This window comes from Brachypodium distachyon, chromosome 1, assembly GCF_000005505.3.
Source record: "Brachypodium distachyon strain Bd21 chromosome 1, Brachypodium_distachyon_v3.0, whole genome shotgun sequence".
NCBI lineage: Eukaryota > Viridiplantae > Streptophyta > Magnoliopsida > Poales > Poaceae > Brachypodium > Brachypodium distachyon.
In genome coordinates this window covers 26,001,426-26,016,567 of record NC_016131.3, presented here as the reverse complement: position 1 = coordinate 26,016,567, position 15,142 = coordinate 26,001,426, and the positions used below count along the sequence as shown (strand labels likewise).

At 58.5% G+C, this 15,142-nt stretch overlaps 1 protein-coding gene across 2 annotated transcripts; it reads left to right on the top strand.

The window, feature by feature from the left end:
* The first annotated feature begins 234 nt into the window (after positions 1 to 234).
* On the top strand, positions 235 to 2,612 carry LOC112271916 (dirigent protein 11-like). Of its 2 annotated transcripts, XR_002965456.1 has the most exons (4): positions 235 to 700; positions 962 to 1,157; positions 1,274 to 2,361; positions 2,510 to 2,612. XR_002965456.1 is itself a non-coding variant. In XM_024462171.1 (3 exons), exons 1-3 carry the CDS (start codon positions 387 to 389, stop codon positions 1,307 to 1,309), a joined length of 546 nt encoding a protein of 181 aa, XP_024317939.1. In that variant the 5' UTR covers positions 235 to 386; the 3' UTR covers positions 1,310 to 2,612. The 2 variants fall into 2 exon arrangements, 1 of the variants encoding a protein (XP_024317939.1); XM_024462171.1 differs by having other exon boundaries at positions 1,274 to 2,612.
* The last annotated feature ends 12,530 nt before the right edge of the window (positions 2,613 to 15,142 follow it).

Below are 15,142 nucleotides of genomic sequence, written 5' to 3'. Positions count from 1 at the left end.
GCTCATGACTAACCCTTATGGCCTTATTTTGATCCCAACTAAGTTGTACAAGTTGAACATTACTTTGTCCTAAGCACTCCCCAATGGCACTAATATAACTGGCTCGAGCCGCATACCTAGAGTAGTAAGTGGGTTCTACCACTAGTAGTAAAATTTGGCAGGCCTTGATTTCGTGATTTGGAAAACAATTAATTAGCTAACTGTTAGAGCTACAAATCACAATGCATGGATCTAGCATAAGCCAGAAGGGCCAGGCCAGGCCGGTCTATAAATTAGCACCCAATCGCCTGTCCATTTCCACCAGCTGATCATCTACCGGCTTAAGCCTTCTCATATATACTCAGCTCCATAAACGTAGCTAAGCTAGCTTAGATAGAGCTCTAGCAATGGCGGGCACGGCCAACCCTTCTTCGTATTACCAGAGTGGCCGTGTCACCCGAGAGGTGCAGCACAAGGAGCATCTCTTCCACTTATACATGTTCCAGCACACGGAGAACCTTCCAAATGCTAACCAGAAGGTCATAGCGCGCCCTAATCCTCCTCATGATTTTGGTCTGACCATCGCCATTGACTGGGCCCTGCGTGATGGTCTTGGCCCCAACGCGAAGAATGTCGCTCGAGCGCAAGGCATGGCCCTCGGATCTTCCATCGACGGCCCCAAATGGCTCATGTGTCACAACATTGTCTTCACCGATGAGAGGTATGTCTGCTTATTTCTTGGCATGCCGCTTACTTGTGTTAACTGGTCGGTTTTTATTACATTTTCTCTTCTTGCATATATAGACAATCATAACCATTCAGTTAAGATTTTTTCATCATCTGTATCTCTACGAATTTTGCATGAATCTCAGTGCTTGGATCAGACGATTGTTAGCGTCGAATTATAAATAGTTATTTCTCGGTCGCCTTAGAAATAGCAAATTCGTATTGACTATTAATTAGTTGCTCGTCGTGATCTCAGGTTTAAGGGGTCGACTCTTAGAGTGCTAGGAAACATCGAAGAAGAAGATAGAGGTGTATGGTCGATCGTCGGTGGAACCGGAGAGTTTTCCTATGCACAAGGTGATTTCACCTACAAGTATACCGAGAAACCGGTGAATGGGATATATACCAGGGAGGTCCATATTCGTGTTTTGTGCCCCACATTCGTAAAGCTGGTGAGATATTTTTACCCAAAATTTCTCCTCTGTTAATCTCCAATATAAAACTTTATGCTACTTTTAATCGTTTCGTCCAATTAATTGTTAATCAATAATGTGTTCTACCTACGTAGACACCTCCCAACAAGGTTGTGTCACGACATTCCTAGACGGTGAACAGTGGAGAGAGACTCGGGCGGCACAGAAGTGAGAAGAGAAGAGGAGCAGAAGGCCGGCGCGGGCTCAGTGGGCCGCCAGGGAGAAGGCCAGGCCCAAGACAGCCCACTTCGGCCACGAAGGAAGGCGACACTACTTATCGGTTTGTCGAGGGCATTGATCATTGTACCCGCATAAGCTGAACACCTTTTCCCATCTTCTTCTTATCCAAGTACTCGAATCGAGTGTCACATATGGTATCAGAGCCGTCTCGGTTCTAATCTCTGAAACTTTTTCTGCCTATACCTTTTCTCGGATTGGGTAGTCACGGCGGTCTCTCTCTGACGGTCGTTGGTGGCGAATTGGGTGTGAAGCGTCGGTGGTTGGGATCTCTCGTAAAATCCCACCGGCGTACTCCACTCGCGGTGGCGGAGCTCGTAAAATCCCACCGGCGTACTCCACTCGCGGTGGCGGAGGGTGCACCCTTGATACGGGTGGATTGGCGGCGTAGGCGACGGGATTGTTCGGGTACAAATTGGGCGGCGAGCGAGCGGTTGGTCACAGCTCTTCTGTGATTGGTGAAATTCCGGCTTGGCGGCTCGATTCGTGTACTGCGGGAGGCGCATCGTTGTGGCGGCGGTAGGCACTTTCCCTCTTGTGCAGTTCCGGAGTGGAGATTTGGTGGCGATGGAGCAGATTCACTCGGATTTGCGGGATCTGAAGAAACAAACAGCTGAGAGCCACACGACGATTAAGGCGGTCAACGATACTCTTCAGAAATTGGGCACATGGATGCCAGGGGTTGATGTATCTCTCAAGTCGTTGCAGGATTCGATCGCGGCAGTCGGGGCACGGGTGGCGGCGCTGGAGGCCGAGCAGCATCCGGAGAACAAGACACCACATGCTGACGGACCTGGCCCTATTGCGACTGCTACGACCATGCCGCTGGGAGGAGCACCTGCTCAAGCTCATGGTCCTGGAAAAGGGCGGCGGCAGTTTCCTCAGTCGCCTGTTCACTTTGAATCGGGCGAGAATTCTCAGCACTCGTTTGATGGCAGTGCTCGAGGTAACAATTTCTCTCGCATACCTAAGTCCAGTTTTCCCAAGTTTGACGGTGATAACCCTGGTTGGTGGAAGGCAGTTGCCGAAAAGTATTTTGCCATGTATGATGTACCTCATGAGTCCTGGGCCAATTTTGCTACTATGCACTTCAGGGGCAATGCTGCATTGTGGCTGCAGACGTATGAATCAATGCATGAGGTGGATTGCTGGGAGGAATTATTGGTTACTGTGAATGGGAAAATTGGCAAGGACAAATATCATGTGTTGTCGTAGCTCGGGGCTTAGACACCGGAGATGCTAGGCATTCACATTCAGTTTCGGTTGAGCGTTGGGGATCGCTCCGGCGATCGTCGGCACGGCCAATGTCAAGCGCAAAGAGGCACAAGTCTGTTTACCTAGGTTCGGGCCATCCTGAGGTGTAAAACCCTACGTCCTGCTTCTGAGTTTGTATTAGCCAATGAACAAATGTTTTACAGATTGCCGGGAGAGTCTCCGGACGCTCTCTCATTTTCTGCTATGTGGCTACTTCCTATTTCTGGGCTAAAACTAAAAAGAACCGAACCCCTTGACCGTTAGCGTTGGTCCTCCTTTTATACTCAAGGGGATACCACAGGTGACTTGGTGCATGGGGGACAAGTGTCGAGCAAAAACCTTAGGCAGCTTCCCCTCGCTGCGCTGGCATACATGCATGGCACAAAGCACTGTACCTGGGGCGGTACATGCCTTGGATTCACTGAGAGCCACTCACTGTGGGCTAACTTGACAGGGAACCACCCTTCTGTCGGAGCATTTAATGCTTGCTTGTGCCATACTCCACGCCCTGACCAACTCTGCTCGCGGGGAGCCTGCCGGGCGGCCACGTGGAGTCAATGCCTTGCCTGCTGGGTACCGACCCTGTGGTAAGTGCCTGCGCCAGGGAGTGCTCTCCCGGCAAGTGACCTTCCCGGGCAGCTCGAGCGGTGCTGCCCAGGGTGCTGCCCTTGCTGGGGGCAAGCGAGGAGACCCACGCGTTAAGCAACGGTGGTACCCCGGGTGCCACTGGTGCGACAGTGGCCCCCGGGCTTGGGCCGGCAACACCTGCTCCCGGGCGAACTCACCTTTGGTCGGTTGCCGGGCTACGCCCTTATCCGACGCGTGGGTCCCGAATCGTTTCAGGTTCCCGTTTATGCGTTACTCCAAGGACTCCGCCGTTACGGGCAGAGTGGTGTGGGCGAGATTTCCGCCTTAACCTCCCCTTAAACGCGGGTGGTTAAGTCCATGTCCCGCATCCCCCCTCTTTAAGCGTAGTTATCCCCAGCGCACTCGTAGGGTGCGGATGCGATCGTTGCTCAGCGCTTGGGTGCTATAAAACCCCACCGCTGCGCTGAGGAGCAAACACTTAGCCCTCCAGTCCCTCTTCTTCGCCCCCATTCCTCCTTGCGCCCCTGAATCCTGCTAACCACCGCCCACATTCCTCATGGCGCCGACGGCTCCCAAGAGAGGGAAGGGTTCCAAAAGCTCTGTGGTCGACAAGGTCGAGAAAGCCTCCAAGAAGCCCTTGTCGGAGAAGGACCAGAGGAACCGGGAGATGAGGGCCACACGGGCCTTCTTCAAGCCTGGCTACAACGGTGAAGGGGTCGACAAGATCTGGCACGCCGTCGCCACCTCGTTCAACGAGTATGGCGAGACGCTCATCTTCCCCGCCGGCGGCGACCACCAAGACAACGACTTCCGGGTGTTCGGCCGCTTCATCCTTGCTGGGTTCGTACCTCCGTACTCCCTCTTCGTCCATGCTCTCATGACGGCGTACCAGCTTAAGGTCGCACAGCTCCACCCCACTTCCCTCTTCCTTCTCGCCGCTTCCAATTTCTGTGTGAGGGGTTTGTCGGGCTGATGCCATCGGTGGCATTGTTCCGCCATTACTTCTACCCGCACGTCGAGCAGTCAGGAGCGATGTCGTCAGGGGTCTCGTTCCGCGCCCGCGACAAGATGAAGTCGGAGTTCATCGTGCGGAGCGAGAAGAAGATCGAGAAGGAGTGGCGTGGGAGCTGGTGTTGGGTTCGCGTGGATGAGCCCGACGAGTTCATTCACACGCCCACCGAGCTGCCGGTGAGTAGCGGCAGCTGGCAGGACCGCTACAGCCGGGACGCGGAGCTCCGTCCCATCATCAAGAAGATCAAGGCTCTGCGGCTAGCGGGGCTCACCGATCTGGATGTGGCGCGCACCTACATCAGCCGGCGCATCGGGCCGCTGCAGCTGCGGTCCCGCCCCGCGTGGATGTACACAGGGCCCGGCGACTCCACGAGGCTAGTTAGCGTGGGTGTGGCACCGGAGGTGATCCGGGTTTGGGTGAAGGGAATCACCGGCGAGGACGTTCCAATCGCGGAGCTGCTCCCGGGGGCTCCATCCCTTCACGCCGGCGTCGCGGGCCTCCACAACATCATCGGCAGCTACCCACCCTGCAACGAGTGGGGGCTGATGTCCGATCCCCCGGTCCCAGCCCCGAAGCCTCCGCCACCCGCAACCCGTGGGAAGCAAGTGGCCGAGGAGAGCGAGGGGGGATCGGATTCCAGCGGGCCCGGCAACGAGGCCGGCGGCGTTGCCGGGGCCAGGACAGTCCTCCCCAAGGCGGAGGCGAAGGACGAGGACGACATACCGCTAGTGCGGTGACCAAGGGCGCAGACGGCCGCAACTTCCTCTGCAACGGCTGCGGGCGCCCCGGCGGTTGCCGCGGCAACTAGGGCAGCGGCAACTCCACGAGGGTCCGCGGCCCCGCCAAAGCGGGGAATCTTCACGGGTTACTCGCTCAGGCTCAACCCCCCAAGGTAAGCTGATGGTTCCTTCCCCCTTCTATCTACGAGTTTGTGCTTGCCTTGATTCCTTTGTTTCTCCGTTGACACCTTGCAGGGACAGCGCTCCGGCCGGAGCTGGCAAGAGGGGGAGAACCGACACTGCACCCGCCGCACCTAGCAAGGTGCCGCGCACCCGGGCCAATGCCAGTACGCGGGTCAGCGACGCCACCACTACGCCCGCCGCCGACCCGGTCCCAGGGGAGGAGGAGCCTGCAGCAGGTACGGTCCGCTCTCCTGATTCCATTGTACACGCTCCTTTTGCATGCTGATCCTTAACCGTGTGTTTATCTTGGCTTGCAGGTGAGACTCAGCCTGCTGGGGACAGTCCGGCAAGAGAAACCGCGACGGAGGGGGACAAGCCTCCCCCCACAAGCACGACGACCCCGCAAGGTAATCACCCAGAACTCCCTTGCGCTTGTCGTGGGGTACCCCATCTTAGCTTGGGATACTCATTCTGCTCTTGTCGCAGGTCCCGGTGCGCCCACCACGGGGGCGGACGACACCGTGATCGACCTCACCTCTGACGTCGAGGATGCAGAGCTGAGGGACGAGCCGGAGGTGGCTCCCGCGCCAAGCCCTGCCGCCCGAGATACGACGGTGGTCCGCCGCTACTGGAGTGGGGCTCGACGGGGCATCCCCGGCCCCGCAGGCCAGAGGCGCGGACCCCGCAGCCGCTCAGCAGGAGGCGACTCCTGCCCGGGGCGTGGCCCCGCCACCAGACCCGCAACCCACTGGCGTGGGTGTGGAGGAAGACGTGGTTGGGGAGAAGAAGGCGGCTCCCCTGCTAGGGGACGATGCTCCCCCCGACCAGACCATGGCAGCAGAGGTCTCGTCCTCGTCCGCCGCTACTTCCATCCCGGACCTCGGCATCCTTGCCGGGGCGACTTGGGACCCAATCACCTGGGACCCAAGTATCTACGATCAGGGTCACCAGTTCCTCAACGCCATCAAGGAGCAGCAATTGGCGTTCGTCACCTCGTTCAACAAGGTGAGGGAGCACCTCGAGCTCGCGAAGGGTCAGCTGGGCGAAGTGCGGCAGGAAGTCGAAAGGGAGCGACAGGAGCTCTCCCGGCTAAGGGAGGAGGCCCGCGTGGCTCGGCAGGCCAGGGACGAGGCCGCAACGCCGGTCGTCCCCGAGGCAGAGCTCCACCGGCAACTGGAGGCCCAACGCGCCGAGCACCGGCAAGTACTAGACTCGCTGGACGCGGCGCGGGAGAAGGCCAACAAGGGGCACGAGGAGGTGCTCGCAACTGAACGAGAAGAGCGAGCTGGTCAGCAGCTACTCCTCCCAGCTCCAGGCGCTGCGCACGAAGCTGGAGGAGCAGGCCAAGGCCACGGAGGACGCGGCAACGGCGTTGGCACGGCGGGAGAAGGAGCTCAACTCCGCCAAGGAGAGGAGCGCCCATCTCGAGTCCGAATTGTCCACCGCCCGGGGTGAGCTCGTCAAGATGGGCGAGGACAACGTGGGCAAGGCCAAGTAGATCGTGCGGATCACAGATCTCCTTCGCAAGGCCAAGCATGCGGTGGCGTTGGCGCGTGGCAACCACGACAAGTTGGCGGAGCAGCGGCGGTGGGAGACTGAGAGGCTGCATGAGATCGCCCAGGCCGTACGCGAGCTGCTGCCGAGGTTCGAGCTGCAAGCCGCGAAGGTGGACGGTACGGACGTTAGCACCCTAATTCCGTTCTTCTCCGACATGGTGGGGAAGCTCGGGGCGCTAGACGTGTGGATCTCCAAGTTCTGCAACGGGGAGATAGCGTCGTGCGCCAGGGAGATCGCCGAGACGATCCTCCCCTGGGTGCACTACCACCACCCCGACTTCCCCATCGAGACGCTGCTGGACGCATGGTCGGACAGCGAAGACGGCCCCTCCCACACTAGGGCGGTAAGCAGGCTCGTCGAAGAAGTGGTGGAGTGGATGCAGAGGAAGCCGGAGCCCCCAAAGGAAGCCCCTGGCAACCAGCCGTCTTAGTCCCCTGCAAGCTTTGTTTTCATTTTGCTTCCTGCAAGTGGCGCTTGGCGCCGTTGAACAATTATGGTTCTATTAGTCCATGTAATCATTTGCTACTTCTAGAAATTTCGTTTTCTGGTTCTACTCGATACTTACTCCTGGAATTGACTCGCGGGGTGGATCCTCCAACCCTCGTGTGTCGCGCTTTGTGTTGCCGGGGACTCGCACGCTACCCACTTAACCAGACCAGGGACCCGGGATGGACCCGCGGTGCCAACCTGGGGCCAAGTAGTAGCGGCGAGCCACTCCTCTTGCAAGTTAGCTACTCCCAAACACGCGCCTACAGGACGGACCCGCAAGCCACATGAGGAGCGCACTCCCCCGCAAACGTCCTTCTAACACTCCAGCCACACGCCAGACCCGACCCACACCAACGAGCCAGCATTGAGTATTAGAAAGCTAGGCGCCTAGGATAATGCACTTAGCTGTCTGTTCTCATGTTGAACGTATCAGTTCTGCACTTGAAACGCCTGCTGGAGGGGCGCGGCAAGGACGCTGTGGCCGTGCACCTAACGGCGCTGAGCACTGATGGCATGCACCCCCACAACGTCTCTGTGGCAACCCTCGCCTTGGAACCGCCTGCTGGAGGGATGCGGCAAGGCCACGGTGGCCGTGCACCCATCGGCACTGAGCACGGATGGCATGCACCCCAATTGTGTCTCTGTGGCCTCCCTCGCCTTTGTAGCCATCTCCTTAGCTTTGCCCTGAGTTGTTCCGTGGCCACCATGCCCTTTTGTAGGCACGGCGAAGAATCCTGCCACCGCGCGCGCCGAGCCTCCACGGCACACGTGGCAACGCCCTCCTACGGTAAGAACCTTGATGCGGTCGCCATGCACCAGTGGCTGCCCGCTAGACGACACGGCCCGTGAGTACTCCACAAGTATCACCGTGTGTCTGACCCCTAACTTTATCCTGCACGTCAGATCCTTACCAAGCCCGAGATGCTGCAAAAAAAATTCGAAATGCATGAGAAAAGGTACATCACAGATAGCCCGACTGCCTCCCAGCCCCCAGGCACAGAAGGGTCGATACCAAACTTGGGTGTGAGCACTCTCCTACTCCCAAGACGCATCTGCTGCGTGGTGCGCGTTGCGGGGAACCGGCAACGGCACGACCCCGTGCCGGAGTGATCCCGCAACGGGATGTTTGTTTTCGAGGTTCCGGCAGCCCCCTACTCATAGACAAGGATTGAAAGAGACTTCTGTGCACCTAGAGCAGGAGACAGAAGAAAAAACACGGAATAAACAAATCAACTTGAAATTTAGAGGAAAACACTTGTCTTTATTCATAGAAACTAGCGGATTATAATCGGGGGTTGCCCGGCTACACTAGTTCGAGAGGCATGCTGCAGCAGCATCACCCGTGGGTCAGGCTCCGCCACTTCACGGGTAGAACTTGCGCAAGTGCTCAAAATTCCAGCTGTTTTGCACCGGCAAGCCTTCTTCGGTTTCCAGCCGGACAGCCCCCGGCCTGGTCACCTGCACTACCCGGAAGGGCCCCTCCCATTTCGGAGCCAACTTGTTCCCGGCCTTCGTTCCTTGTATCCAGCGCAGGATAAGGTCTCCGACCTCGAGCTCCCGGGTACGGATCCGTCTGTCATGATAACGGCGGAGCCCCTGCTGATAGCGTGTAGCTCGTACAGCAGCCCGGCATCGAAGTTCTTCGATGAAGTTAAGATTGTCAACCCTCTGCTCGTGTTGGCTATGCTTGCCGTACGTGCGTACTCGAGGGGATCCATGCTTGAGCTCGAGGGGCAGCACCGCTTCTGCCCCGTAGACAAGGGCGAAAGGAGTTTCACCCGTTGCCCGGCTAGGTGTGGTCCTGACCGACCACAACACGGGCTGGAGTTCTTCGACCAAGTGCTTCCCGTGGCCTTTGAGCTTGTCAAAGGTTCTCGTCTTGAGCCCCCGCAGCACCTCTGCGTTGGCTCGCTCCGCCTGTCCGTTGCTCCTCGGGTGAGCAACAGAGACGAAATGGATCTTGGTGCCCATGTCCTCGTAGTAGGCTTGGAACACGGGGCTCGTAAATTGTGTGCCATTATCGGTGATGATGCCGTTAGGCACACCAAACCGGCACACAATGCTCTTGAAGAATTTGATGGCCGCCTGAGCGGTCACCTTCCGCACTGGTTACACTTCTACCCACTTGGAGAACTTGTCGATGGCCACGAGTAAATACTCGTAGCCGCCAACCGCTCTAAGCAACTTGCTGACGATGTGCAGCCCCCAGACCGCGAACGGCCAGGAGGATGGAATGACTTGCAGGGCTTGTGCCGGCTGATTACTCTTCTTTGCATGGAACTGGCACGCCTCGCACGTCTTGACTAGTTGCTCGGCATCGGCTAGCGCTATAGGCCAGTAGAAGCCATGCCGAAAAGCCTTGCCGGCCAGAGCCCGGGAGGCCACATGGTGCGAGCATGTGCCTCGGTGTATGTCTTCCAGAAGTGCGCGCCCTTCGTCTTGGGGCACGCAGAGGAGCTTTACTCCATTTGCACGCCTCCGGTAGAGATCTCCGTCCAGCAGAGCGTACATCTTGGCTTGCCAGGCTACGCGCTCCGCGGCAACGTTGTCTTCAGGGAGGGCCTCCCCCTTGAGGTAGCGGGCGATGTCCACCGCCCAAGGAGGGGTTTCCCTGCTCATGCATGCCGCCACATCGGCGGCATGGACCCCCGCCGTTGCGGGGTTTCCTTCGGTTGCCGGGGGGGCTTCCCCGGCAGTCGGCTTGGGAGTGACTGAAGGCACAGTCTGCCTGTGCCAGAACACTCCTGCCGGGACTTTCCGGCGCTCTGCTGCCCACTTGGACAGTTCATCAGCCGCGAAGTTGTCCTTGCGCTTGACGTGCTCAAATTGCAAACCCTTGAACTTGCGTTCTAGCTTGCAGACTTCATCCACGTACGCTGCCATCTGCGGGCAGTCGTAGTCCTTGTTAACCTGGTTGATCACAAGTTGGGAATCCCCGCGAACAACCAGGCGCTTGATCTCGAGGTCGATCGCCGCCCGCAACCCGGCGAGCAACCCCTCGTACTCAGCCGTGTTGTTGGTGGAGTTGGGGAAGTCAAGTTGGATGGCGAATTTCAACTGGTCGCCCGTGGGTGACTCGATAACGACTCCGGCGCCAGCCCCCTGCAGGCTGAACGCGCCGTCGAAGTACATGATCCAGTGGCCTTCGTCCAACTTGTTGGGCAGGCTGGTCTCCGGCTCTTCTTCTTCTATGCCCATCGAGGTCCACTCCGCAACGAAATCTGCCAGAGCGGCACTCTTGATACTCTTGGTATTCGTAAAGTGCAGATCAAACTCTGGCAACTCCATCCTCCACTCGGCCAGCCTCCCGGTGGCTTCACGGTTGGTGAGGGCCCGCTCGAGGCAGAACCCGGACACCACCGTGATGCGGTGCGCCTGGAAGTAATGGCGCAGCTTGCGTGATGCAAGCGAAATCCCCAACAAGAGCTTCTGTACTTGCGGGTACCGCACGCGGGCGTCGCGCAGCAACGTGCTGACGAAGTACACAGGGTGCTCCATGAGCCGCTTGCGTGATGTCAACGCCGCCGGCTCGAGGGCGGTTCCCGGGCCCCAGGCGGTTGCCGGGGCTGACTCAGCCCCCGGCCCCGTAAGCTCAGCCCCCGAGAGATCTTCTTCTCTCTCGGCAACAAGCACCGAGCTTACCACTTGGTCAGTCGCCACTAGGAAGAGCAGCGGCGGCTTGCCCGGCTTGCGGGCGACGAGGATCGGCGGCGACTTCAGGTATCGCTTCAGGTCCTGGAACGCCGCCTCAGCCTCGGGGGTCCAATCAATTGGGCCCTTCTTCTTCATTACCTTGAAGAAAGGCAAGGCGTGTTCACCCAGCCTTGAAATGAAACGCCCCAGCGTGGCTACACAGCCGTTGAGGCGTTGGACGTCCTTCACCCTACGAGGAGCCTCCATCTTCTCGATAGCTTCTATCTTCTTTGGGTTGGCATGAATCCCCCTGTGTGAAACCAAGAAGCCCAGAAATTGCCCTGAGTCTCCACCAAAAATGCATTTCTGAGGGTTCAACTTGAGCTTAATCCTGCGGAGATTATCAAACGTCTCCCGCAAGAAATCAATAAGCGAGTCCCCGCGCTTTGACTTGATGATGATATCATCCATGTAGGCCTCAACGTTTTGGCCTAGCTGGGGTCCCAAACATTCGTGCAATGCATGCTGGAATGTTGAGCCCGCGTTCTTCAACCCGAAAGGCATGCACGTGTAGCAGTAGCAGCCAACCAGGGTGATGAACGTCGTTTTTTCCTCGTCCTCGACTGCCATCTTGATCTGATGGTAGCCGGAAAAAGCATCCAAAAAGCACAACAAATCGCAACCGGCAGTGGAATCTACTATTTGATCAATGCGAGGTACAAGGAAAGGGTCTTTTGGACATGCATGATTAAGATCGGTAAAATCCACACACATGCGTAATTTATTCTCCCCCTTGGACACTACAACTGGATTTGCTAACCAAGTGGGGTACAGTACTTCCCTGATAGCCCCCGCAGCCTTCAGCTTGTCCACTTCTTGCTTGATGAAGTCTTTGCGCTCCTGTGCTTGCCGGCGGATCTTCTGCTTGACGGGGCGGGCGTCTAGACGCACCGTAAGTCGATGCTCGATCACCTCTCTAGGGACTCCGGGAAGATCCGAAGGTTCCCAAGCGAACACGTCGGCGTTCTCCCGGAGGAAAGTGATGAGGGCGCTTTCCTATTTGGCATCGAGGTTCGCACCGATGGTGACGGTGCGCTCCTCGTTGTCGGCCTGGAGGGGCACCTTATTCACCTTGGCGGCCTCCTCCTTGAGCTGGCCCTTGCCAGGGCGCGAGCTCGAGCTTGTGCTTCCCCCGGCAATCTGCTGCGGGGTAACACGAGCATTCTTCGCTGCGGGGCAGTCGCCCGGCAACGAGCCTTCGCTTCCGGCGACGCCTTCGTCACCGGAATCGGCTACGGCGGCGGCCCAGCCGACCCCGCCAACACACCAAGCCGCGTCCTTGAGATCGCACTTGATGGAGAGGACTCCTTAAGTTGACGGCATCTTCATCATGCCGTAGGCACAATGGGTTGCCACCATGAACTTGATTAGCGCCGGCCGACCAAGGATCCCGTTGTACGGCAACGGGGTGTGAGCCACATCAAACACGATGTGCTCAGTTCTGAACGCCTCCCGGGACCCGAAGGTAACTGGCAGCGTGATGCGCCCCGGGGGCGCACGATTCCGGGGTTCACCCCCTGGAACGGGTCGGTGGGCTTCATCTGCTCCAGCGGCAGCTGAAACTTCTCCACCAACCTGGCGGACAGGAGGTTTAACCCCGCTCCGTCGTCCACCAGCACCTTGGTCACCATCATGTTGTTGATGATCGGTGAGACCACGAAGGGCAAAACCCCTGACCCCAGCTGCCGGGCGGGGCGATCGTCGGGGCTGAAAGTGATCGGCACGTGCGACCACTTCAACGGCTGCTGCGGTTACATGTTCGGCAACAGCGCACACACCTCCCGAGTGAGGCGCTTCACCGCGCTATGGGATGAGAGAGCGTAAGCCCCCCCATGGATGCAGGCGACGCCGCGGGGCTCCTGGAAGCCTGTCTCGTCGCCCTCACTGTAGTCGGACCCGGGCTGCTCCTCAGCGCGAGCCTTGTCTCGTCCCCGGGGAGGCTGCTCCCTGCCGACGCGGGCTTGGGCTCGATCCCCCTGGGCTTCTTCTCTGCCGGCATCCCCGCCGGGAGGCTTCGCTCCAGCTCTGGGGTCATTCGCGGGAGAGATGCCCGATGTCCCCGCAATTGAAGCAGGCGCCGGCTACTCGGCGCTCCTCGTGGCGCTGTTCGCGCCTCTGCTTGATGCCCTGCAGGATGCGACAATTCTGCGCGTCATGGGTGGCGTTGGCATGGATGGGGCAGCGGGGCGCGCCGCCCGGCTTGCCACCAGACCCACCAGCGGGTGAGGCCTTCTTCGCAGGCCTCGAGGCAGCCCCCGGTTCCGCGGCAAGCACTTGCTTCCCACTGCGCTTCCGGGAGCCCTTCTTCTGTGAGCCCTTAGCGGGACTTGCGGCAGCCTTGGCTGCAAGTTCGGACACCAAGCGCCCTTCCTCGGCCAGGGCACACTTGTGCGCCAAGGCGTAGAGCTCTTGTGTCGTCCGGATCCGGTGCGTGCTCAGCTTCTCACGCATCTTGGGGTCACGGACGTTGATGGCTGTCGCATGAGTGGCACCCGGGTTACCACCGCTGCACGACGCGTGGGTCACCTCGCTTGCTTCCCGGAAGGACCACACCCCGGGCGACAGTGTCCGAGCTGCCCGGCAAGCTACCAGCCCGACAGGGCTAGCGGGGCTTCGGGGGAGAATTCCCGCCTAGCCACCTCCCGGGAAGGTACTTGCCGGGAGGGGCGCACCCGGGCGCAGGTTTCTGTTGCGAGAGCGGGACCGAGCAAGTAGAACAGCGGCGCCACGTGGGCGCGCGGAAGGCACCTTGTGCAGGGTACGTGAGGACAAGGAGTGAAGCGCACGGCGCATTTAATGAACCGACAGAAAGGGGATTCCCCGTCAAGTCAAGCAAACCGTGGCTGTTCAAGAGTAGTTTTTTGGCCTTAGACCCCTAGCTACAAGGCTAGTGTTCTTGCATGTATGCTAGCGCACCAAGGAGGAGCTGCCCGAGCTCCCTGCTCGCCACTTGTAAACCATGCACCGTGGCACCTGTGGTATCCCCTTGGCTATAAAAGGAGGACCCCTGCCCACGGTCAAAGGGTTCGACCGACTCATAGTTCTGCACTAGCAGTAGCTCAAAGTAGTAAGCATCGTTTAGCCAAAAGGAGAGAGTACCCGGGGACTCCCCCGGCAACCTGTAAACCACAATTCCTCGGTTAATTACAAGATCAGACAAGCAGGACGTAGGGTTTTACACCTCAGGGTGGCCCGAACCTGGGTAAAAAGTGCTCCCGTGTCCATTGCTTCCATACGCTTTGCATTGGCCCCGCCGGTGATCACCGGAGCGATCCCCGTAGCCCACTGCCGAACCTAAAAGGGGGTGCCCGCGCATCCCCAGTGTCTAAGCCCCGTGCTACGACAATGGCGAAGGTATTGATGATGGCAGCAGCCTCCGCCTCAGGAATGGAGTAGGAGAGACTAGAGAAGCGCTTGACGAAGCTTCGCAACGTCTACCCTGGCTTCTGCACAACGGTGTGAAGCTCCGCCATGGTTCCTGGGCGCTTGTAGCAGTCCTGAAACGCGCTCACAAACTGCTCGCGCAGGTCAGCCCAGGAGGCTATGGACCCGGCGGGCAGGTTGAGCAGCTAGGTCCTCGCTGATCCTTTGAGGACCATCGGGAGCCAGTTGGCCCTGACATTGTCATCGGCACCGATGGCATGCATCCCCAATGTGTAGGTCAGGAGGAAATGTCGTCGGAGAAGATGAAGCTGACGTAGCTGTAGACGACGGCACTGGCGGTCTCCGGCGAGCTCTCCACACGCACCCCTACCTGGCCCGCCAAATGTCGTAGCCCGGGCTTAGACACCGAGGATGCTAGGCACCCCCTTTCAGGTTCGGCAGTGGGCGTTGGGGATCGCTCCGGCGATCGCCGGTGCGGCCAATGTCAAGCGCAAAGAGGCACAGGTCCGTTTACCCAGGTTCGGGCCACCCTGAGGTGTCCTATGTCCTGCTTCTGAGTTTGTATTAGCCAATGAACAAGTGTTTTACAGATTGCCGGGGGAGTCCCTGGGCGCTCTCTCCTTTACTGCTAAGTGGCTACTTGCTATTTCTGGGCTAAAACTAGAAAGAACCAAACCCCTTGACCTCTGTGTTGGTCCTCCTTTTATACTCAAGGGGATATCATAGGTGCCTCGGTGCATGGGGGACAAGTTTCGAGCAAAGACCCTAGGCAGCTTCCCCTCGCTGCGCTGGCATGCATGCATGGCACAAAGCACTGTACCTGGGACGGTACGTGCCTTCGATTCACT

What these genes read in the sequence shown, in the direction of transcription:
- LOC112271916 (XM_024462171.1), top strand. Translation starts at nt 387, where the DNA reads ATGGCGGGCACGGCCAACCCTTCTTCGTATTACCAGAGTGGCCGTGTC. An exon ending in ATTGTCTTCACCGATGAGAG is followed by an intron (nt 701 to 961) that starts GTATGTCTGCTT and finishes TCGTGATCTCAG; the next exon opens with GTTTAAGGGGTCGACTCTTA. An exon ending in GCCCCACATTCGTAAAGCTG is followed by an intron (nt 1,158 to 1,273) that starts GTGAGATATTTT and finishes CTACCTACGTAG; the next exon opens with ACACCTCCCAACAAGGTTGT.